At 42.8% G+C, this 26114-nt stretch overlaps 1 protein-coding gene across 6 annotated transcripts in view; it reads left to right on the top strand.

Annotated features, from left to right (window-relative positions):
- LOC109864856 (follistatin-related protein 5) overlaps positions 1–26114 on the top strand; it is a 190930-nt gene that overhangs the window by 121027 nt on the left and 43789 nt on the right. For 3 of the 6 annotated variants that reach the window (XM_031797806.1, XM_031797805.1, XM_031797807.1), the window contains exons 6-11: positions 859–979; positions 11119–11285; positions 13992–14003; positions 16455–16575; positions 21664–21825; positions 25068–25202. In XM_031797806.1, the coding sequence (XP_031653666.1) occupies positions 859–979; positions 11119–11285; positions 13992–14003; positions 16455–16575; positions 21664–21825; positions 25068–25202 (718 nt within the window). The remainder of the gene's footprint in view (positions 1–858; positions 980–11118; positions 11286–13991; positions 14004–16454; positions 16576–21663; positions 21826–25067; positions 25203–26114) is intronic. The other 3 variants (XM_031797808.1, XM_031797809.1, XM_020452860.2) reach the window with 1 other exon arrangement.

Raw genomic sequence — 26114 nt, 5'->3', positions numbered from 1 at the left:
GGTTCAATCGTCAAACAAATTGTGATCATTCTACATAGCTTACACTTTTAGTTCAATAAGTGTTCAGAAAGTATAGCCAAAACGCTGCAGGGAAAAAGACAAAGTAGAGGATGATTCAGTAAGCAGTAACATTTTGTCAAGCTTTATGACAGCTGATCTAGAATGATCGATGAGTGAATGTCACCCCGAGATGTGATTTATTTCAAACCTTATATAAAACATAACAGGTCTTTGCACCCCGAAAAAGGGTTTCCTCAGCATATTTACTTTCAGAAATAAGAGATCAATAGACAATCAAGGTCAAACTTAAATGTGAAATTGAGTTTAGGTTAGAAACCACATACTTAGAAAGAGAATTGATTGCGTTACATTGCATGCTCTATGCTGTAACATTAGAAATCCAAGTTCCATGGTTGGTTCCCGGGTTTCAGCACCAAAAAATGGAGATGGGGGGAAAGGTACAATAAAAAAAGCAAACCCCAGATGCCAAAATACCAGACTTAGACTTACTGTCTAGACTTAGCTTTAACTTCCATACTAGACCAGGTCTAGACTTAGCTTTAACTGTAACTTCCATACTAGACCAGGTCTAGACTTAGCTTTAACTGTAACTTCCATACTAGACCAGGTCTAGACTTAGCTTTAACTGTAACTTCCATACTAGACCAGGTCTAGACTTAGCTTTAACTGTAACTTCCATACTAGACCAGGTCTAGACTTAGCTTTAACTGTAAGTTACATATTAGTCAAGGCCTAGACTTAACTTTAACTGTAAGTTACCTACTTGCCCAGGTCTAGAATGAGCTTTAACTATAAGTTACTTACTTGCCCACGTCTCAATGCATTTTTCTGTTGCAGGTCATCAAGCAGGAAGGTCTGTTCAAGGAGGTCTCTGAGTGCACCCTGTTTGACCTTCTCAAATACAACGACATCAACGACGACGAGCACCTAGCAAAGGACGAGTTCTATACAGCTTTTGGTGAGTGGCAGGATCAACTGATCATGCTTATGTTTTGTCATTCAGGGCAGTAAGTTTGTGTAAAATACTCAAGTGTGTATTTGAGTGCCATGTGTATATTTTTCTCTTTTCTTTGTATTACCATTTCCTTTTTCCTTTTTGGACAAGGATATTTGAAGAATATACCCTCCACAGGTTGTGTTGAATTGGACAATAGACATGCTTTCAGACACATGGAGTTAAACATTTTATAAGTAACCTATGCCTTTATGTGACAGCAAAGTGGATAAAACTGTTTACTGTTTACTCAAAACTTTTTTATACATTCCTATACAATAGTTACACTACCAAAAGTTGTTAATATCTCTCTGAATGACCAGACCAGTTCTCATCGCTCGAGCTTTAATTGTGGGAGATTTACAATTCATCATAGGCTATTTAAGGGAGAGCTTTTCTTTCTCTCTGTCTATGGCAGCTAGTTCTTTTACTTAGTTAATATTCATGACAAACCACTAAAATATAAGACTGAGAAATTGCACAACGTGTATTAATGCTCGTGCCCATTTACTATGTAGGATCCAACCAAGCAATGGTGAGCTTGATATGATTTAGCCATCCCTTAGTCTATGTGAGATAGCCTACTATACACTGTGGAGTTGAATGTCATTCCAGCCTTTCAGTCCCTTAGCATTCATAGTCCTTTTGAATGCCCTCTTTTCACCCAAAGCTGAATGTGTTACACGTCCAGAGGTAGAAACAGTTTTCAGTTAGGATTATATTGAACAGGTAAACCCATTAAATCTACAGACCTCCAGCTTTCATGTGCATTATGAACACAATGCCTCTGTGTTCCCTTTACCACAGTAAAGATAGCCGCTATACCAAAGCCTTAAATACCACCAGCCTTGCAAAAGGTTTTGTGATCACTCTAACCTTTTTAATTTATTGTTGCAGATGTTTTATGTAAGTGAACGTAAAAAATAAGAAGATAAACAAAAAGTTAGGTGAACCTCAATGATGGTGCTGACGACTGTCGCTTCAGATCGTGTAGCACTTAACTACATAACTAAATGTAATTTGAGTCCTATTTTTCCAGTTCACAGGTCTCATTAGCCAAGTCAATGCGCTCCAATAAAATATAATACCATAAGATTACTTGTATAGGACATTTGTTGATTCAGTATATTTAGAAATATAGTACAATTTTGCAAATAACAGCAGTAAATGCAGAACTAGCCAACAATCCCGATGAAAATGAGCCCTGTCTTTCACAGGATGTGTGTCTGTTTTGCTAATAAGGCCTTGCATACAACTTGGAATATTCAAATCACAGCAACGTTGTTTGTCACTGTTAAAGATAAGACACTAACGTCCATGCATAATTCATTGACTCCATCCCATATTTAAGAAAATAAAAATCAATCGCTTCAGCTAGCAGTAAGGTAAATATCTCGCAGGAATGATGGCTTTTAATTAGACCAAGTTACTGATAGAAATGAAATGATGTCTGCCACACTACAGATAGTCTTATGTATTGCCATCCTTGAATAACTTGGTGAATGTAATGCACTCCGGGTTTAGGACAGATAAGGCATTCACGTCCTGTACATTTGATGTCACCTTAACCTTATGGCGTGGGGATGGTAAAATACCAAGGTTGCAGATGTCACTGTATCGCTAAGTCTTGTTTGTAGGATCAAACACTAAATATTAGAGGGTTTATATCTATGAGAACCCATTGGCAGCTTCTGAATAGATGAGGAGAAGGAAAGAGCTGCCGGTGTACATGCTTTATCTTCTTCCTGGCTGACTGTCTGTCAGTGACTGTCTGTCAGTGGCTGTCCGTCAGTGGCTGTCCGCCAGTGACTGTCCGTCAGTGGCTGTCCGTCAGTGGCTGTCCGTCAGTGGCTGTCCGTCAGTGGCTGTCTGTCAGTGACTGTCCATCAGTGGCTGTCCGTCAGTGGCTGTCCGCCAGTGACTGTCTGTCAGTGGCTGTCCGTCAGTGGCTGTCTGTCAGTGGCTGTCTGTCAGTGGCTGTCCGTCAGTGGCTGTCTGTCAGTGGCTGTCCGTCAGTGGCTGTCTGTCAGTGGCTGTCTGTCAGTGACTGTCTGTCAGTGGCTGTCTGTCAGTGGCTGTCCGTCAGTGGCTGTCCGTCAGTGACTGTCTGTCAGTGACTGTCTGTCAGTGGCTGTCTGCCAGTGACTGTATGTAGTAGTCAGTGGCTGAAGTATCGATCCAGAGGTTGATGGTTGGTGACAGGCCGATGGACCCCATTGCTTTCAAACGTGTCACTTGTGTTTTGCATAGTAGCTTGCCATTGCACAGTCTAATCCTGCGTCCCAAATGGCACCCAATTTCCTATATGGTGCACCAATTTTTGAACGGGCCTGTCCCGTTCTGACCATAGTTCTTTTGTTTTCTTTGTTTTAGTGTTGGTCAGGACGTGAGCTGAGTTGGCATTCTATGTTGTGTGTCTAGTTTTCCGGTTTCTATGTTTGGCCTGATATGGTTCTCAATCAGAGGCAGATGTTAGTCATTGTCTCTGATTGGGAACCATATTTAGGTAGCCTGTTTTGTGTTGGGTTTTGTGGGTGGTTGTCTTCTGTCTTCGTGTGTCTGCACCAGACAGAACTGTTTCGGTTTTTTCACATTTGTTATTTTGTAGTGTTCACGTTTATCGTCTTTATTAAACATGATGAACACTAACCACGCTGCCCTTTGGTCCGATCCCTGCTACACCTCCTCTTCAGAGGAAGAAATCAGCCGTTACAGGGCCCTAATGAGCCTTGGTCAAAAGTAGTGCACTGACTCGGACATAGTATGCCATTTGGGACGCACACTAAAGGTGATCGGTGTGGAAAACGTCAGGCCAAGTTATATAAGTCTAGGGTATACCAGTTAATGTCATATGGCGTATCATCTATTAAGAGGATTCACACCTCAGTAGCCTATGTTAATCAGTTATCCCTTTTTATTTGGAATGAACCACATTGATGTCAGCGAAGGAAGTTATTCATGCTGGTAGTTAAGTAAACAGTTCAAGTATTGTTCTTTCTCCATATAGAACATAATAATGATCTCAGCAGCTTATTTGTTCTTTAATTTGCCGATTCTTATGAGCTCCAAAACTCTTCGATCTCAATGTGGATTTGCAAAGATAGAAAATTAGTTTACTTAAACTCTGGCTCTTCTCTATGGATCATTATTAGACAACCAAAGGAGACAGCCTCGTCTTCTTCAGGGCAGCGGCAGATGAAAATGGTTTCTGGGCCTGCCTGCCTCCATTAAGACAACTCTGGTGTTATTCATTGCTCGCGGCGCATTGACAATTAATGGATCATCATGCTTTCTCACGACAAGCTCCCGTGGATCATTCTGCTCACTGGCTTCAAGGAGTGCTGTAAAATTGGATCCATTTTCCAAAAGTGTGATTTTTGCAGAATGTGTTATGTATTAGAAAAATTTGAAATACTTTAACAAAAAAAAATCTTTCTCTTTTCTCCTGGAAATATCCTCAAAATCACTTGAGGTACTGAGACAATAGCCAATTGGGCCTTATCAATCTCCATGGGAGGATTTCACATCATTTCTAACTTAAATCCATGACAAATTGCATTTTTGCTACATGGAACCAATTCTAACAGGATATAGCCTTTGTAGAAGAGTACTCGTTGTTTCACAATAGGATACAAGAATGTCTTGTCTTCCAGAAGTTTGGTCCGTTATCAAATATAGCTTGCGTATTCACATGCCTTTAGTGAATCTTGTAGTCTTGTATCTTGTAGTCCATTAATGTATATATTCCTTGACATCAAATGAGATTGCATGACTTAACATTTCACTATATGCTTGATCAGTGATGTACTATATTGATTAGTAAGAAGTCATAACCTGAAGTGTGGACTGAATTTCTATATGTAAACTATAATTCCAGAACATTGCAATTGACTGGATTTATTACAATCAGAGCTCTCTGTGATATTGGGTAGGATTGGAAAGCTTATGATTAAGATATGATATATATGATACATCCATCTAGTAATGGGTCGAACCCTCCTTTCCCTCCAGAACAGCCTAAATTATTTGGGGGATAGATTCTAAAAGGTGTGGCATTCAAACCTTGCGCAATTGGTATCAAGGGACCTAACATATCAGGAAAACTTTCCCCACACCATTACACAACCGCCACCAGACTGTACCATTGACACCAGGCAGGATGGGGCCATGGACTCATGCTGATTATGCCAAATCCTGACTCTGCCATCAGCGTGATGCAACAGGAACCGGACCAGGCAATGTTTTTCCACTCCTCAATTGTCCAGTGTTGGTGATCACGTGTTCACTGGAGCCGCTTCTTCTTCTCTTCTTTTAGCTGAGTGGAACCCGGTGTGGTTGTCTGCTGTAATAGCCCATCCGTGACAAGGATCGACGAGGTGTGCGTTCTGAGATGCCGTTCTACACACCACTGTTGTACTGCGCCGTTATTTGTCTGTTTGTGGTCCGCCTGTTAGCTTGCACGATTCTTGCCATTCTCCTTCGACCTCTCATCAAATAGCTGTTTTTGCCCACAGGACTGCCACTGACGGGACGTTTTTTGTTTGTCGCACCATTCTCGGTACACCATAGACACTGTCATGCATGAAATACCCAGGAGGCGTTTCTGAGATGACTGGCACCGACGATCATACCATGCTCAAAGTTGCTTATGTCACTCGTTTTGCCCATTCTAACTTTCAATATAACAGTAACTGAATGGCTTGATGCCTGTCTGCCTGCTTTATATAGCAAGCCAGGGCCACGTGACTCACTGTCTGTAGGAGATGGGGTGGTCGTCAACAGGGTGGTGTACCTCATAAACGGGCCACTGAGTGTATGTGATACATACAGTTTATGAATCACACAGTGTGTAGGAAAGCTACATGATAGAAAAACCACATCTCTACAAAATGTAATATCATGTGTACCATAATCTTTCTTATAGACGTTAGTCCTCCTTCCTATCACTGTTGACAGACATACAGACAGAAGGGAAGCATTTCCATGTAAACAAACGCACAGGCTCCATGCCTCTCAAACATTTCACGGCTCTTGTCAAGGAGGGGTATGCTGTTGACGTGATCACATCGGATTGCAGTCTAGAGAGGTATGCAGCTATTGGAGCAACGTTGTACTTTGAACATAATGATGCTATTAAGATCCCTACCGTGGAGCTAGATGGCAATTATTTAATGCATCTCTGGACACTCAACTGTGTGTTGAACTCACTCCCTCTTGCTTTTCTTGAGCCCGCTGGTGAGATGGCTTACTGGTGCACCTCAATCAAACCTGCCTTTAAAACACACATACGCACATAGACATGTACACACACTTACAGATAGACACACACACACAATACACACGCACGTACGCAATTACATACGCACGCACGCACGCGCACACACACACAGGTGGGAAGGCGCTCAATATTATTCACTGTTACGAACCGCAGAATAAGGAATATAACTCACTTGAGTGGGTGAGAGAGGCATCACAGCCAAATCAGCATGGCCCCCTTATGATAAACCCAAACCCCAAATATACCTTGCATTTTGACGGGATAGCTTTTCTCTCAATGTCTTTTTCACAAGGTAGTTTTGATCAAATTAGTCCAGTTAGAATGGTCTTCAGCCATGTGTGGTCGGTCCCACGAGGCTGCTTCACCAGCTGCTCTATAAACTAGGCTCCAGGCTGATCAGGTGAGGTAATGCACTCAGTAAGTTCCACTTTAACAGGCTTCGCTCACATTTATAACCTTGGTGCAGAGGTTTTTATTTCAATTGGCTTTACTTGCAGTCTGCTTTATGAAGCTTTAAGTCTTGATCAAAGTATTACTGGTATTGGCAGGGCTGTTCCTGTCTGCAGACGTTGATATTGGAGCAGGTAATTCAGTCGAGCTAACCCTCCTATCGGTCTAGGGAACCCTAAACCCAAGTGGAGTGATTTGGGGGTTGTTCAAAATGATGTAACAGCACTAGACAAGATATCTTAAAAAAACAGCAGCAATGGAGATACACCCACCTGGACAGATAACAAATCTTTGGAGGATGTGTGCCACATATATGATAGATATGATGTTGGGAAAGCACAAGAGAGAAACAGAAAGAGAGAGAAACAGAAAGAGAAGGAGAGAGAGGAGAGAAAGAAATAGAAAGAGAAACAGAAAAAGGAGGAAAGAGATTGAGAGTGAGAAACAGAAAGAAACAGAAAAAGGAGGAAAGAGAGTGAGAAACAGAAAGAGAAGGAAAGAGAGATAAACAGAAAGAGAATGAGAGTGAGAAACAGAAAGAGAAACAGAAAGAGAATGAGAGTGAGAAATAGAAAGAGAAACAGAAAGAGAATGAGAGTGAGAAATAGAAAGAGAAACAGAAAGAGAATGAGAGTGAGAAATAGAAAGAGAAACAGAAAGAGAATGAGAGTGAGAAATAGAAAGAGAAACAGAAAGAGAATGAGAGTGAGAAACAGAAAGAGAAACAGAAAGAGAATGAGAGTGAGAAATAGAAAGAGAAACAGAAAGAGAATGAGAGTGAGAAATAGAAAGAGAAACAGAAAGAGAATGAGTGAGAAATAGAAAGAGAAACAGAAAGAGAATGAGAGTGAGAAACAGAAAGAGAAACAGAAAGAGAATGAGAGTGAGAAATAGAAAGAGAAACAGAAAAAGGAGGAAAGAGAGTGAGAAACAGAAAGAGAAGGAAAGAGAGATAAACAGAAAGAGAATGAGAGTGAGAAACAGAAAGAAACAGAAAAAGGAGAGTGAGAAACAGAAAGAGAAGGAAAGAGAGATAAACAGAAAGCGAAGGAGAGAGAGAAACAGAAAGAGCTAGGTGAGCAGGGGAGTAGCTAAACGACAGTGACAGCTATTTTCCCTGACAACCGTTCCTCTACTGTGCCATAGGTGATTTAGTCTTGGGCGGTGGGCATGGACCAACATCCCATTATGGGAACAGTTGGGGAGTAAATCAAAAACTAGACCCAGCCGTTAATCACTAATTACAGGCTGGATGTTGAAGGTTAGCTCCCTCCCAGGAGAAAAGCCATGGAAGTCCAAAACAAGACGAAAGGAGCAGCCAGGGTCACTAGTCGTTCTGATAAATCAGAGGCCAGAGAAGATCGGATATAATGTCCAGCAGCCCACACTGAGTTCGATTCGATCAATAAGAAATTGCCCATTCTGTGCCTGTACAGACTTCGCATGCATGGAGTTTGGTGGTTTCCCTCCAACAGTATGATGCAGCCTGCTGCCTGCCGATTTCTCTTTTTAAAATCTCCCCCATGACTTCCCCCGTTTCAGTTCCCCCGAGATCGCCTGCGAATCGAGTTTGTCGCTCTAAACGCATTTCCAAAGCCATTAAGATACAAGGGACTGTAATTGAATGGTTAGGGAGGAGATTGTATGGGTATGTCCCGCCTCAACACCGCAGCTACAAGCCTACTGAGTTTTGAAATGTCCATGCGTCGTGTTAGCAGTGATGTTGTCAGGGTTGTTTTGCCAGCAGGGTCGAGGGGGAGCAGCATCATAACAGAGCCACAATAGGAAGCTCCCACTAGGACATTGTATTGTTTTATTTGTGGATTATGTCCCTTGTGTGCATCTGTCTTTGTGTATGTGACATGGGCCGACAGAGTTCAGTGAGCATGTCAAAAGATGACCGCCGTTTACTTTTTGCAAAGATTTTGCTTAGGTTATTTTTAAAAGAGGTGTGTTCATGTAATCATTGAATCCGTATCTTGATCTGCTAGTAGGAAAACATCAAGTCACTTTTTCATCTCTGATGTATCCAATAAACCCAGAGCTGAACTCTGAAAATGAGTTCTTTAATTGTTTTCAAACTCTTAACATCTCAATAGATGGAGTAAGTTTGAAGTCAATTATGTGTAATATATCTCCACTGGCGCCAATGAATTCTGCGTAGGAAATGCATTTGTACTTTGCTAATTTCCTCCTCTGAGCTTGTAGAAAAAGAGAGGACACATTGCAGCCTAATTTGGGAAATTAAGATTTAATGAAGCCCTGTAGACGTTAGAAACTGCAGTATGTGCTGAGAGAGATATATTTGTCTCAAACATTTCAGCATGTTATAACTTCCATGGTCTGTATAGTGGTAAATCCCCATTAAACACATTTGAGAAACTGGAATCTTGTTGGCCATTCTTGTTCTTTCGTTGCTCAATTATACTCTTCTATTAAGATTGTCTGTGTCACATTAAACATCATTGCAATTTCCACATGACAAAATGAGTCGCTTTCCATGTAGCACGTCAGCTTTCAAAGATCAAGGGTTAACATCATCGTTATCAAGACACAAGATGCTTCATTGTAGGGCAGGAAGGGTCACGCTAATGATTTGACAGATGTTCGCACTCTTGAGAAATTAAAGTCTAATCAACAAGAGTGTTTTTGAGCATGTTAACACATATGTCCTCTTGCGTCTTGGATACACCATCCCGCATGGGAATTTTCACAAAAGACTAGAAATTGATTGAGGACAATCGAATGCAATCATCTCTCCATGAAAAACATCTCCCATGCATTCTTGAAACCCCAAGAGACTATGTAGAATTGTAATTGTACATATTTTTGACTTAATGACACAGCTTCTTTCAATCTTCAAAAGAGTCATCCTGTTCAAGTTTTTTATTGATATTTTAAACACTATAGAAATACTGGACCTGTATTGCTTGGGGTTTATGAACCATTTCAAAGCATTAGATGGTAAAACTTTTTCTCAGGGCAATTGTGTGCTGAGATATATTTTTATTAGTCTTTCCTACAGAATGGGGTGTTTGCAGTCTTCAAGCATTGATCACATGGGGGTTATTCCAGTTCAGGACATAACAGACAGATTGTTATGCATTAACTCTAGACTCAAGTTAAAAGGTACACACCAGATACATTCTTATTCAAGCTCTTTCTTTCCCCAGTTGGTTTCGCTGAGCTAAGCTAACCGCTAGTCTCTGGACCTGGGCTTTTCTTTCATTAGGTTTTGTATTTCATGGCCTCGGGAGCAGAACAAATTGAGTCAGTGTTTCCTTTTTCTCTGTTGCTCATTAGCCCAAGAGGAAAATTCAAAGGCACACGCTAGTTACAAGTCTAGTTACATAACAGAATTAAAGGGGACGCTTGAGTAACGGCTTTGTGTTCATTCATTGTCTCATTGAAGAACTGGAAGCATTATAGTCGTTAACCATCGGCACCCTTACCGGCCACACGCAGAATGTCTCTGTTTTTCCAGGATATTTTCTGTGCCTTTGGTGGTATATATACACTTTCACTTGAGCAATCAGTGATTATAGCAATATGTGGAGAACTGCAAATCATTTTGAGTTGTCGATGCATTTCAAATAATCTCTTTATGTAAATACATAAATGTGGTGGCGTTGTGGGACATTGAATAGAACACCCACAATCCCTTTGGAAAAGTCCACATAATAAGATGGATAGCTAGGTAGGTGGAAGAAATCCTCGGAGATACAGTACTGGCATGGTTTAATGAAATGTACATTAAATCTCTTGTTTACTTGATGTATTTACGTAGCACCTAGTTTCATCCATTTTCTCTTGACGTATGAACTCATTATGTTTCCTTGATGCATAAACCAAACAACATCTGCAGTAACGTTTTGCCTCGGCAACAAAACACTGGCTAATTGAGTCTCTCTCTGTGTATTCAACTGTTTTCAGGTCCATTAATTTAAAGAATACGGGTATACACACGATACAACAATCACTCGTCTGTTCAGTGTGCTGTATGCTCACAAACACACAGGAAAAGTAATTTGGCTTGCTTCACTGATATGTAGAAGTAAATGCATACACGTGCAAGCAAACACACACACACACACACACACACACACACACACACACACACACACACACACACACACACACACACACACACACACACACACACACACACACACACACACACACACACACATACACATACACATACACATACACATACACATACACATACACACATACACACGCAAGTGCACATGGGGATACAAACACACACACACACTTGAATTTTTACATTCAAGCACCCTAGTGGAACAAAAGTGGCACAGCTCTCTGTGACTAACAGGTGATCTAATTACCGGCTTTGCTTTTTTCTTTACAGAAGTGTTCCAGCTCACCCTGCCAGATGACCAGAAATTGAGCATCACCACGGTAACCGTTGGCCAGAGTGCCGTCTTGACTTGCGCAATCAAGGGGGAGCAGAGACCTCCCATCATCTGGAAACGCAACAATCAGGTCCTCAACTCTCTGGATCTGGAGGACATCAATGTAAGAGCTGCCTGAAGCCCCACCTGTTGTTTCTTCTAGCTTTGTAAGACACTTTGTGTCGAGGACAGGTTGACTACCTTAACTGGGCTTCTCTTATCTAGGATAGCTTACCTTATCACGCACGCATTCACACACACACACACGCGCACACATGCACACAAACACACACACACACTTTGGTAACACTTTATTTGGATAATAACTATCCACTAACCTTAAACCTTATCCTAATCCTAGCCCTAATCCGTACCTTAACTGTTATTTCACTGTAACCGTAACCTTAGCAAGCAGTTTCTTATCAACAGATAGTGTGTTGATAGTATGACCATCTGTACATCATATGAGACAATCCTAATAAAGTATGACCAACAGTTTTGTAATATCCTGCTCAGCTTCTCACCATCACTAGAACGCCTGCGCACTTTAACCTGGACTAATCAAAATGCAGACCTAGATCTTTTGAACAGCATTTTGGGCTTGACAGTTATACACAATGTCAGATATCCAGTCTCTGTACACTGCTGAGAGGGACAGTGTTCTCAGCCAAAGAACAGCAAAGGAGTATGGGTAAAAAATGGCAGGCAGGATGAAGGAGGATACCAAAGGGGTTCAGCTCTGAGGGATAGCTCCTATTTTTACTTCCTGCGGAGTGTGTGTCATCGTCTGTGTGCAGTATCTACCACCATGACGCTTTCATCCTTCTTCAAAGACAGGACACTTGAAGACTTGAAGGTTCAGGGAGTCACCAGGAAAGGCTGCCCACTCTCTCCGTTGTCCCTCATCAGGATTGACAGAGCTGTGGCTGACTCGACCATGCATAATGGAGTCAACACTGTCGTAGTAGATAAAGGAGGACCAGCAAAGCCACTAATGTAACATTAAATGTGGATGGCCCTTAAAACTGTGCGAGGAGGCGCACAGCTGTCGCCAGTCATCGCCGAGCACCATCATTCCTGGAATTGAATTTCTGCCCCCACTGTTTCCGAGTGCTTCAGCTTCTTACGATCCTCCATTTCTTTTGGGCCATCGCCTTCTCCCCGAGGTTTTTGATGACTTGCATGTGAAACCACTGCCATTTTGTCCCCCAGTCTTCTCTACAATAAGCTATTCATAATTTTGTACATCAAGCGCGGGCATTGCTGACATGGGAATGCGTTGAAACCAGTCTATGCCAAGTTGGATTAAAGTGAGAGAGCTAGATTTAACTCTTGAGTAAAGTAAAGGAACAGAGTACAAGCGAGGCCAAGTTAGGTCGACTTTGATGTAATTTGGCCTCTGTATATGGTAGATACAGTGCCTTCCAAAAGTGTGCAGACCCCTTGTATTTCTTCACATTTTATTGTGTTACAAAGTGGGATTAAAATGTATTTCATTTTCATTTTCTGTCAACAATCTACACAAAATACTCTAAGGTCAAAGTGGATTTAAAAAAAAAAATTATTAAAAAAAAGATGAATAGAACTTAAATGACTAAATTATTGTCATTGAATAGGTATTCAGCTCCCTGAGTCAATACATGTTAGAAACGCCTTTGGGAGCAATTACAGCGTGAGTCTCAAGTCTCTACGAGTTTTACACACCTGGATTGTGCAGTTTTTGGTTTGGGATGAGTTGGACCGCAGAGTGAAGGGAAAGCAGCCAACAAGTGCTCAGCATATGTGGGAACTCCTTCAAGACTGTTGGAAAAGCATTCCAGGTGACTACCTCATGAAGCTGGTTGAGAGAATCCCAAGAGTGTGCAAAGCTGTCATCAAGGCAAAGGGTGGCTACTTTGAAGTATCTCAAATGTAAAATATATTTTTTATTTGTTTATCACTGTTTTTGGTTACTACATGATTCCATATGTGTTATTTCATAGTTGTGATGTCTTCACAATTATTCTACAATGTAGAAAAAATAATGTGTCCTAACTTTTGACTGGTACTGGTACTTTTGACTGGTACTGTATGTATGTACAGTATGTACACTGACCAAGTGTTTATGGGTATTGCGTTTTATCTCCCAGTGTACTGAGTGGGGTATAGCAGCTAGCATTTTAGGGCTCTATTCAAACAGATATGCTTTAGCCAACATCCGCATAGAGGTCGTTTTGATGGTGTCAGAGGGGGAACTGAGTTAGAGCTGTCCAAGTGGCTCCCGGAACTATACCTTAAGCGGATATTGCCATTGGCGACATTACCACAGAATCAATCCCATGCAGCCTTGTTTACAAGTTGAACACTGGAGTGTGAGATGTAATATGCACCTCGATTAGGCTGATAGAAATCCTAATTATGTAGTTGAATATTTTTTTTTTTGAGTGTCGTTATTTCTATATAGCCTACACTTTCTCGTTCTGAGTGGGGCGGCTGCAGCTTAGTAACAATGATCGCAAGAACAGCTGCTCACCGATTTGATGGCTCCAACGCAGTTCCAACTCTGACACCACCAAAACATCCGCTATGCGGGTGTCAGCTATCGCCTGTTAAGGCTTGATCTGATTGAATCTAGGCATGAACCTCATGTATATGTTGAGCTTTAAGACTTTTGTAACTCTGTCCTCTGTAAATAATTAATATCCATCAACTGATACAAAAAAATTCTGAATCAATTAAGCTATATGATGTATAGTGTTACATGGTGGAAAGATAGGTGCTTTTGCCTGTTTTCGATGTTGCATTTCAACTAACATCCAAATATTTTGATTGTGTTCTTTCCCCCCAGCAGATTCCGACACAGGTAGGTTTTTATCAGAACTGAAATCACCACAGAATTGTCTACTATGTCATCCACAATAAAAAGGCCACAAAGCTAATGAATTCTGACATCACTCTGTGACGGATACACCAGACCTTGAAGTGGTCTGGAGGAGGGGTGGAGGAGGAGGAAGTAGGGGTGGAGGAGGAGTAGAGGGGTGGTGGAGGAGTAGAGGGGTGAAATAGGGGTGGGGGGAGGGGTGTAGGAGGGGGAAGAATAGGTGGAGTAGGGGGAAGGAGGGGTGGAAGAGGGGGGGGGAAGAAGAAGTGGAGGAGGACTCGAGGGGGAAGGAGGGGTGGAGGAGTGGAGAGGGAAGGAGGGGTGGTGGAGGGGGAAGGAGGAGTGGAGGAGGAGAGGAGGGGGGATGAGGGGTGAAGGAGGAGAGGGATGGAGGGGTGAAGGAGGAGTGGAGGGGGAAGGCGGAGTGGAGGGGGAAGGCGGGGTGGAGGAGGGTGAAGGAGAAGTGGAGGAGTGGAGGGGGGAGGAGGGTGCAGGAGAAGGAAGGGGAGGTGGTAACGGAGTGGAGTGGAAAGCATTAGTGGTGGAGGAGTGGAGAGGGAAGGAGGAGTGGTGGAGTGGGAACGAGGGGTAGAGGAGTGGTGGAGTGGGAACGAGGGGTAGAGGAGTGGTGGAGTGGGAACGAGGGGTAGAGGAGTGGGGGATTTGATCGCCTCCAGTGCTTCTCGTTCCACCCCTCCGAGTTTCATTTCTCCCCTCATTCATTTTTCATTTAAAAGGGTGACACAATATGCTCGTCGCCGAGGGGCCAAAACGCGCCATCAATTCCCCTCACACAGCGAAGGTCTGATGATCCGGTACAGCCTGGCCTCAGTATCCCACCCCTGAACACTGTTTATCTGATCATAGAGGTTGTACCTGACAAACATGGTGGCCCATGCCCATGCTTAACAGCAGTCTAGCAGGTGTATGTAAGCGAGGACATGTACTGACTCTGAGACCTGAACAATGCCATCAGACGTGATTGGAATTCTAATTGGATTATGACAAGAAACACTTAAAAGATTTGCTATCTTTCTTCAGGTCTGTCTGGGTTTTCAGCTGCGAAAGCTTCCTGATCAAATTAGAATGAATAGATGTTAATCAACGAACTGAACGAAGAAATACTCCCAGGGGAAATAGCAAATTACCTTGGAAAGTGTGAATGTTAGTAGGCGTCTAATGAGGAAGTTAATTTTAGTTATTTCTAGATGGTTGCACTACTTGAACACAGTGTATGGATTCATTAACTTTGGGGATTCTTTCGGTGTAATGGCTGCAATCATGACACAACATTCATTAAATTGGTTTTAGTTGCTCTTCGTGACCTTGGTAACCTCACAGATAAAGTTGCCTGTGCTTTTATATTGGAGAACATAGTGAAACTGTTTTTGTGGTGCATGCCTGTTCACAAAATGGAACATCCTCTCATCTTGCTCATTTCAGTGATTACTCAAAATGGCACTTCAATGTAATTACTGACAGACTTGCTTTAACCTGAATTTCAGCCCTAAACCAAAGACTGATTATAGTTGTTTCCTAGTTAAAAATGTATTTTTTCGGGGCCTCCCGGGTGGCGCAGTGGTCTAGGGCACTGCATTGCAGCGCTAGCTGTGCCACCAGAGACCCTGGGTTTGCGCCCAGGCTCTGTCGCAGCCGGCCGTGACCGGGAGGTCCATGGGGCGACGCACAATTGGCCTAGTGTCGTCCGGGTTAGGGAGTGCTTGGCCGGTAGGGATATCCTTGTCTCATCACGCACCAGCGACTCCTGTGGCAGGCCGAGTGCAGTGCACGCTAACCAAGGTCGCCAGGTGCACGGTGTTTCCTCCGACACATTGGTCCGGCTGGCTTCCGGGTTGGATGCGCACTGTGTTAAGAAGCAGTGCGGCTTGGTTGGGTTGTGTTTCGGAGTACGCATGGCTTTCGACCTTCGTCTCTCCTGAGCCCATACGGGAGTTGTAGCGATGACACAAGATAATAATTACTAACAATTGGATACCACGAATTTGGGGTAAAACTCTTTTTTCTTTTTTTTTATACGTTTTTTTTTCAAATAAGATAATACATATAAATGTTAAAGTGTCATTAAGGACCAAGGATTGATTTGTTTTGCATACAAAAAACTATAATTGGAAGATAATTCTTGACAAGCGAACAAATGCTTGTCTTTGACTGAAACGGATAGAAATGTGTGTCACGGTGTGTCTTTATTGATCTCCTTGTCCAAGTTATTTTACTGCTTTACAAAAGATCCAATAACACATCCATTTTCTCTGCTGCAACACTCAAAGCCATATTGCCTAACACATTGTGCACATTCACAAAACATTCTGATCCGAGCACCCATAGTTATTCATGATGGTGTGAATTACATTTTGAACCCATGAGTTTTTGTCTTACACAGTCATTGTGGCATTCCTCTTTCTTCTCCTGCAGGATTTCGGAGATGATGGCTCATTGTATGTCACCAAGGTGACCACCACCCATATGGGGAACTACAGCTGCCATGCCGACGGGTACGAGCAGCTCTCGCAGACGCACATGCTTCAGGTGAACGGTAAGCAGCCACTGCCGCTCTGCGGGAACAGAATGGTCACTCTCACACTTCCTGTCTCTACTGAGTCAAACCCAAAGTATTTTCGCTGCCAAATGCTGCTAAATCCCACCTGAAGGTGCACCCGGCTACACTGACAGGCCACCGTCAGTATAGAGACAGGCGAGCTGAAATGCTCTGCTCTGCTTACAGAGCTTGGGAACGCAACATTAGATTGTTGAGAGTGTTGTTTTGATTGATAAATCTGTCAGAGTGATCAAACCTCTTTGCTATCTTTCAGGATTATCAATCAGTCAGGTTTAGCCAATCAAATACACCTTAGTTGTGTGGAAACGCTGTCAAGTGCTACTGTAGTTTTGAATTGAGTTTCTTTCTAATTGGAAAGGAAACCATGTCTTGTCGATGCCATTTTCATATTAGAGACATGAGTTTAGGCACGCAGAAAAATATGACGTTTGCTGCTGTCTAAAAACACTCACTGCCGGCGAATTTCGTTTGACCTTCAGTTGCAAAGTTTCCATTAATGATGACTTGAAAGCACATATTGTTGAAGTCGGAAGTTTACATACACTTAGGTTGGAGTCATTAAACTAACTTTTCAACCACTCCACAAATTTCTTGTTAACAAACTTTGGCAAGTCGATTAGGATATACACTTTGTGTATGACACAAGTATTTCACTTATAATTCACTGCATCACATTTCCAGTGGGTTAGAAGTTTACATACACTAAGTTGACTGTGCCTTTAAACAGCTTGGAAAATTCCATAAAACAATGTCATGGATTTAGAAGCTTCTGATAGGCTAATTGACATCAATAGGGTCAATTTGAAGTGTATCTGTGGATGTATTTCAAGGATAACCTTCAAACTCAGTGCCTCTTTGCTTGACATCATGGCAAAATCAAAAGAAATTAGCCAAGACCTTGGAAAAACAATTGTTGACCTCCACAAGTCTGGTTCATCCTTGGGAGCAAATTCCAAATGCCTGAAGGTACCACGTCTGTACAAACAATAGTACGCAAGTATAAACACCATGGGACCACGCAGCCGTCATACTGCTCAGGAAGAAGATGTGTTCTGTCTCCTAGCGATGAACGCACTTTGGTGCGAAAAGTAAATCCCAGAACAACAGCAAAGGACCTTGTGAAATGCTGGAGGAAACAGGTACAAAAGTATCTATATCCACTTTAAAAACAAGTTCTATATCAACATAACCTGAAAGGCCACTCAGCAAGGAAGAAGCCACTGCTCCAAAACCGCCATAAAAAAGACAGACTATGGTTTGCAACTGCACATGGGGAGAAAGATCATACTTTTTTGGAGAAATGTCCTCTGGTCTGATGAAACAAAAATAGAACTGTTTGTCCATAATGACCATCATTATGTTTGGAGGAAAAGGGGGGACGCTTGCAAGCCGAAGAACACCATCCAAACCGTGAAGCACGGGGGTGGCAGCATCATGTTGTGGGGTGCTTTGCTGCAGGAGGGACTGGTGCACATCACAAAATAGATGGCATCATGAGGTAGGAAAATTATGTGGATGTATTGAAGCACCATCTCAAGACATCAGTCAGGAAGTTAAAGCTTGGTCGCAAATGGGTCTTCCAAAAGGACAATGACCCCAAGCATACTTCCAAAGTTGTGTCAGAAGTGGCCATCACAAAGCCCTTACCTCAATACTATAGAAAATGTGTGGGCAGAACTGAAAAAGCGTGTGCAAACAAGGAGGCCTACAAACCCGACTCAATTACACCAGCTCTGTCGGGAGGAATGGGACAACATTCACCCAACTTATTGTGGGAATCTTGTGGAAGACTACCCGAAACGTTTGACCCAAGATATACAATTTAACGGCAATGCTACCAAATACTAATTGAGTGTATGTAAACTTCTGACCCACTGGGAATGTGGTGAAAGAAATAAAAGCTGAAATAAATCATTCTCTCTGCTATTATTCTGACATTTCACATTCTTAAATAAAATGGTGATCCTAACTGACCTAAAACAGGGCATTTTTACTGGGATTAAATGTCAGGAATTGTGAAAAACTGAGTTTAAAGTTTGTATTTGAGTTTGTATTCGGCTGTAGGTGTATGAAATCTTCCGACTTCAACTGTATCACTCACAGTATAGTTAATGGTAATGTCTCACTTTAATTGGTCAAATTTGTTTTTGCCTGGCCCAGGGAAATGCTGCCTGGCAATTGATTTCGGAAATGGATGGGGGGAAAGTCCGTTTTTTGTGTGAACAGCCAACGGTGTTCACTGATGGGCTTTCACTCAATTATGTGCCACAACATCCCCCTTTAACTGGTAATACTTACTTTGATAACCACTGCTTTATATTATATAGAAATGCATTATAATATACAAAAGGGAGGGAGAATATAAAGTTTGAAAACTTTAGCTGTAAGCAATGCATTCATCATGGTCGAATGCTTATGATCCATAACGGTAATGCAAAACAACTGCTTTCAGCCAGATTACTCAACCAAATCTTCCCTCTTCAGGCTTTCTACATATTATTCCATTGATTAGTATCACAGGATTTACAGGCAAGTTAATAAAGCAGCACTGAGGAATTGCGGTGCCAATTAGTGAAATAAGCCACATGAACATTACTCTTGTGCCCGGGATGTTCATGGTCTAACTTGTATACGTATTCACAAAGAATCCCTCGATTTGATAAAGTCATCTTTCACATTCGTGTTCACCATTGTCTCTAGGGCTGTGGGGCATCCGTGTCTGGTTCCCGCTCTCTGGTGTTTGGAACCCTCTATGGGTGGCTCAGAGCTAGCGGTGAGAACAGGCCTGCTGAGAGATGAGTCTGGGCCAAGTAAAAAGCTTTCTCCATGGTGGGTGGTCAGAGAACTTTGTGGACACCTACAATGGGGCTTGATACTTGAGATGCAACACATAGAGAGGACAGAGGTCTCAAAGGGGCTAAGAGTCAATCTGAAACCATCCTCGAGCATGATGGCAAGGCTGTCCCCCTGAACGGCTGTGTGTGTGTTTGTGGGAGAGGTGTGTTTGTGTGTCTGTTTGTGATGCGTGAATGTGTGTGTGCCAATGTGTGAGTGTGACACAAATACTTCCTTTGCAAAGAAACCAGTGCAGAGGGGAGGCTTGCTGTGTGATTGACAGCAGGGGATATTTATGATGGTGCTGTGTCCCATCGTCCTATAACTATGTCTCTTGTCTCTCCTAGGCAGACATCAGGCTCCAATCCTGTCGGAATCTAGATTTGAGTGGAAAAATCTTACTGACTATATTTCCTTTCAATTCGTGCCTGTCTGGGGCTAAAGGAAATGGTGATTCGAACAGGAGCAAAAAGTGTGTTTACAAATGCATGCACAGCGGAAAGATTTTTGGGAGGAGGGGGAGGAGCACCAAAGAGGAATATTTGTGAAATGTTTTACTTTCATGAAAAATAAGAAATGAATAGAGAAATACATGTATGTTTTAATAAGACCTTAGGGTCTCTTATACAAGGCATGCTGACTGTAGAATATCCATTGGGAGTAGAACAGTGCAGTTTAAAGGTCTTCCCTGTCTAAAGACAGCATGACCTCTTAAATGGTCTCCTAATTACTTGCTATCAGTGTAACCGGTGGGAATTGAACCGAGGTCCCAGTTCAATCAAATTTTGAATCACCTCCTATACCTGAACAACTTACATACTTGCTTGCATAGCATACACCTACAAAAGTAACTTTTTATGATGCTTGATATATAAAGTCAAACAATATTTTAAACTCAATGTTAGTTAGCTCTGTCAGCTGACTACCTTTACCTAACACCTAACATGGCTCGTTACCATTGGTGTTCTGGGTGGCATTCCTGTTGGCATATTTGGCATTCCTGGATGGCCTTCCTTCAAGCTGAGGCAGGTTGTTGGCACTAGGTTCTAGGAACCAGAATGCTACTGGAAAGCAGATGGCCATGGGACCAAACCACCCTGTAGTCTCACACTCACCTGGCTGGCCAAAGACTTCCTCTCTCCAATCAAGCCAACAGGAAGTATTCTCTGCATCCAGTGGCCCTCGTCTTCTCTTTCCAATGACAGCCTGCCAGGGTAGCACTCTACTCTGCAGCCTTGGTGTTGCTGCTCTTTTGGATGTCTATTTTTAATGGAATTACTGGCATTTCTGTCAAACACAGTTTTACCAAACAAGTGTTATAGAAATCTGTTATTTCTTTCAGCTCCTTCTCCTCCATCCCCTTGCCTGAGGTTTTGACTAGATAACACATCCACAAAGGAGATATATCGTAAAAATGTATGAAAAAATAATTGAAGGTTACGATAAGGCATAATTTGCACATTCTTCCATTGCAAAACTACCATTCCAGTATTTTACTTGCTATATTGTATTTACTTTGCCATCATGGCCTTTTTTGCCTTTACCTCCCTTCTCACCTCATTTGCTCACATTGTATATAGACTTGTTTATACTGCATTATTGACTGTATGTTTGTTTTTACTCCATGTGTAACTCTGTGTCGTTTTATCTGTCGAACTGCTTTGCTTTATCTTGGCCAGGTCGCAATTGTAAATGAGAACTTGTTCTCAACTTGCCTACCTGGTTAAATAAAGGTAAAATAAAAAAATAAAAAAATAAAAAAATAAGGTTAGCAGTGTGATTAAGGTTATGGTTAGGTGTAGGGTCAGGGTTAGGGTTAGGGTTAGATTTAAAATCAGAAGTTAGATTGTAGAAATGGGCAGTGTTTATGACTTTGTGGCTGTGTTAACAAGTGATGAACCTTGCCTGACAAAATGTTGCACAGAATCAATGGCCAGCCCCACCGAGGTTCTCTATTTTATTGATCTAGATTTGTTTGGTTTGCGCGGTTCTCGCTGAGCACACCAATGTTTTTAACGGCATTCAATGTATGCTGGAAATGCACTTGATCCTATTGATAGTATGTTAATGCAGAGTGAGAAGTTAAATGGACTTGGCAGACACTCTAAAAGAAAACTTCTCATCCAATAAGGCTGCCTCGATCCTCAAAAGCCCTTTCAATTTCAATGGAGTATGTGGGCCTGCATTTATCTCCTCTCTTTTATTCTCTTCCCTCTTCCCACAATGCAGTTCCTCCCGTCATCCGAGTCTACCCAGAGAGCCAGGCCCGGGAGCCAGGGGTGACGGCCAGTCTCCGGTGCCATGCTGAGGGTATCCCTAACCCACAACTGGCATGGCTGAAGAATGGCATGGACATCGCTACCAAGCTGTCTAAGCAGCTCACCCTGCAAGGTGGGTACAATCTAGTTTCTGGGGGGAAGTGGGTTATCAGATCTAGCTGGCATACATCTGAGTAGTGTTCAGTAGGGCACACTGAAGCAAAATGTTTCGCAACCAAAATGGAAGATCTGTGTAATTACATTACTGATGGCGCCGGAGGGTAGGGCTGCTGTCGTATCGGCTCACAACCAATCATGCTAATTTGTTTGTTTTTTCGCGTTGTTCGTAACTTGTTTTGTACATAATGTTGCTGCTACCGGCTTTTATGACCGAAAAGAGCTTCTGGACATCAACTGGGATTATTCACCTAAAATTGGACGAGGAGTTCTTCTTCAATGAGTCAAGACAGAACAGCAGCTCCTGGTAAGATACTGGCGGGGGCCTATGCATTTATGTAAACAACAGCTGGTGCAGAATATCTAAGGAAGTCTCAAGCTATTGCTCGCCTGCGGTAGAGTATCTCATGATAAGCTGTAGACCACACTGTCTACCGAGAGAGTTTCCATCTGTATTTTTTGTAGCTGTCTACATTCCATCACAGAGCAAGGTTGGCACTAAATGAGCCATAAGCAAACAGGAAAACGCTCATCCAGAAGTGGCACTCCTAGTGGCCGATGACTTTAATGCAGGAAAACATAAATCAGTTTTACCTAATATCTATCAGCATGTTAAATGTGCAACCAGAGGGAAAAAAATTCTCGACCACCTTTACTCCACACACAGAGATGCATACAAAGCTCTCCCTCGCCCTCCATTTGGCAAATCTGACCATAACTCTATCCTCCTGATTCCTGTTTACAAGCAAAAAGTAAGGCAGGAAGCACCAATCACTCAGTCTATAAAAAAGTGGTCAGATGAAGCAGATGCTAAACTAATGTTTGGCAAGCACAGACTGGAATATGTTCCTGGATTCTTCCAATGGCATTGAGGACTACACCACATCAGTCACTGGCTTTATCAATAAGTGCATTGAGGACGTCGTCACCACAGTGACTGTACGTACATACCCCAACCAGAATCCATGGATTACAGGCAACATTCACACTGAGCTAAAAGGTAGAGCTGCCGCTTTCATGGAGCGGGACTCTAACATGGAAGCTTACAAGAAATCCCGCTATGCCCTCCGACGAACCATCAAACAGGCAAAGCGTCAATACAGGACTAAGATCGAATCGTACTACAGCAGCTCCAACACTCTTTGGCTGTGGCAGGGCTTGAAAACTATTACAGACTACAAAAGGAAGCACAGCCGAGAGCTGCCAAGTGACATGAGCCTACCAGATGAACTAAATAACTTCTATGCTCGCTTCGAGGCAAGTAACACTGAAACATGCATGAGAGCATCAGCTGTTCTGGATGACTGTGTGATCACGCTCTCTGCAGCCGATGTGAGTAAGACCTTTAAACAAGTCAACATTCACTAGGCCGCTGGGCCAGATGGATTACCAGGATGTGTACTCCGAGCATGCGCTGACCAGCTGGCAAGTGTCTTCACTGACATTTTCAATCTGTCCCTGTCTGAGTCTGAAATACCAACATTTTTCAAGCAGACCACCATAGTCCCTGTGCCAAAGAACACTAAGGTAACCTGCCTAAATGACTAACGACCCGTAGCACTCACGTCTGTAGCCATGAAATGTTTTGAATGGCTGGTCATGGCTCACATCAACACCATTATCCCAGAAACCCTAGACCCCCTCCAATTTGCATACCGCACCAACAGATCCACAGATGGTGCAATCTCTGCACTCCACACTGCCCTTTCCCACCTGGACAAAAGGAACACCTATGTGAGAATACTATTCATTGACTATAGCTCAGCATTCAACACCATAGTGCCCTCAAAGCTAAGGACCCTGGGACTTAACATCTCCCTCTGCAACTGGATCCTAGACTTTCTGATGGGCCGCCCCTAGGTGCTCAGTCCCCTCCTTTTCAAGTTCCTTGGCGTCCACATCACCAACAAACTAACATGGTCCAAACACACCAAGACAGTCGTGAAGAAGGCACGACGAAACCTATTCCCCCTTAGGAGATTGAAAAGATTTGGCATGGGTCCCCAGATCTTCAAAAGGTTTTACAGCTGCACGATCGAGAGCATGCTGATGGGTTGCATCACTTCCTGGTATGGCAACTGCTCGGCCTCCGACCGCAAGACACTACAGAGGGTAGTGCGTATGGCCCAGTACATCACCGGGGCCAAGCTCCTGCCATCCAAAACCTCTATACCAGGCGGTGTCAGAGGAAGGCCCTAAAAATAGTCAAAGACTCCAGCCACCCTAGTCATAGACTGTTCTCTCTGGTACTGCACGGCAAGCGGTACCGGAGCGCCAAGTCTAGGTCCAGGAAGCTTCTAAACAGCTTCTACCCTCAAGCCATAAGACTCCTGAACAGCTAATCAAATGGCTACCCAGACAATTTGCACCCCCCCCCTACACACAGTGCTGCTACTGTCTGTTATTATCTATGCATAGCCACTTTAATAACCCTACCTGCATGTACATAATTACCTCAATTACCTCGACACTGGTGCCCCCACACATTGACTGTGTACTGGTACCGCCTGTATATATACCCGCTATTGTTATTTACTGCTGCTCTTTAATTTTATGTTTTTCTTATCTGTTACTTTTTTGGGTGGGGGGTGATTTCTTAAAACTGCATTGTTGGTTAAGGGCTTGCAAGTAAGCATTTCACTATAAGGTATTCGGCGCATGTGACAAATAAAATTTGATTTGAATTATTGAACAGCTGTTACCACTCTGTTTCACTCCATTTCAAAGCTTTTTCCACCTACTGAACAAAACCCTGGTTTAGTATACTGGATATACCTCATGTCTTTTCCTAGTGCTTTCTTCCGCATGAATGACAGGTCCAGTGTTCAACCCCTGAATCAGTTCTCAGTGGTGTCATACCTAAATCATTCCCCAGATGTGCAGACACCCTAGCGTTAGCGACAACTAGATCAACTCAATACACAATGACTCCTACTGCATGGGACAACTCTTAAAAGTCTCTAATTTTGTCTTCTTCCAATTCTGTTAAAACCCCTCACTGTCCTGTCTCCTATCTTATTAGAATCAGTTATGTAGGGGTGACTTTGATCAAAATTGCCAGGCGTCGCTGAGAGAGGAACTGCAAATGGTATTTTATTTGTCTGTCACACTTACTGACAATGTGGGTACGTGCCTGCGTGTGTGTCTGTCTGTCTGTGTGTGTGTGTGTGTGTGTGTGTGTGTGTGTGTCTCAACCAGCTAACGGAAGCGAGGTGCACATCAGCAACGTCCACTTCGAGGACACGGGGGCATACAGCTGCATTGCCAAAAACGACGCCGGGGTGGACGAGGACATCTCCTCTCTGTTTGTGGAGGACTCAGCGCGCAAGACCCGTATGTCATGATGTCTACTTTGTCCCTCTGTCTGTCTGTGTGTCCTTTCCTGGGGATAATGGAGACACGCAGCTCAAAACACTAAATAATTCATCCAGTCTCTTAATAGTTTATAACCTCCAAAGTAATAATAGAACTTATGCTAGAGAAATAACAGAGATAGCTACATTCTGTATTATCTAGTGCTCAGGTGGTTAGGCTACAGAGACCAATGGGACCTCTTCTAGTACAATGTTAATGGTCGTGTTGTGTAGAATCCTTAAGTTTATTTCCAACTCAGAAATTTCTTTAATTGAAATTAATACAGCTTTAGGAGGAATTGTATGGTGGCCCTAAGGGACAACATAGAGTTATGATACAAATACGTGCTCAGATCAGACACAGTCCCATTCATTGACTCTGTCATTATTCTTGGCCTTTCCAAAATATCAAAAATCAGTTTTTTATGTTCAACCAATGATTGTGACTACGTTGTCGCTAATTCTCTCCTCTTCTAATAACGGCACAAAAAAGCAAACACGGCAACTCTTACTTTCAAGTCACTCACATGTCCCCTTCGATGATACAATAGGTTTAGCTGCTGTCCCAGTGGCAGTGATACACTCCAAACGTGCCGTCAAACATCACAGGATCAAACTCTCTGGGGTCAGAAGTCAGTCAGTTGCCTCCTTTGAAGTTTTGAAGCCACCGAGTGTGATGAAACTGCTAGGGGGTTGAAACACACACTGGCAACCATTTTGGATCATCCCCAACCCAGAGAACATACTTACTCTCTGGGGTTAGAAGTCAATCAGTTGCCTCATTTGAAACTTTGAAGCCACTGTGTATGATGAAATTGCTGAGGGGGTTGGCATGTTGGTGACCATTTTACATCCACAACCCATAGTCAACAACAAAGAGATAGCACGGAGC

This window comes from Oncorhynchus kisutch, linkage group LG19, assembly GCF_002021735.2.
Source record: "Oncorhynchus kisutch isolate 150728-3 linkage group LG19, Okis_V2, whole genome shotgun sequence".
NCBI lineage: Eukaryota > Metazoa > Chordata > Actinopteri > Salmoniformes > Salmonidae > Oncorhynchus > Oncorhynchus kisutch.
Note: the sequence above shows the minus strand (reverse complement) of the source record. Positions and strands in the feature narration are given on the sequence as shown.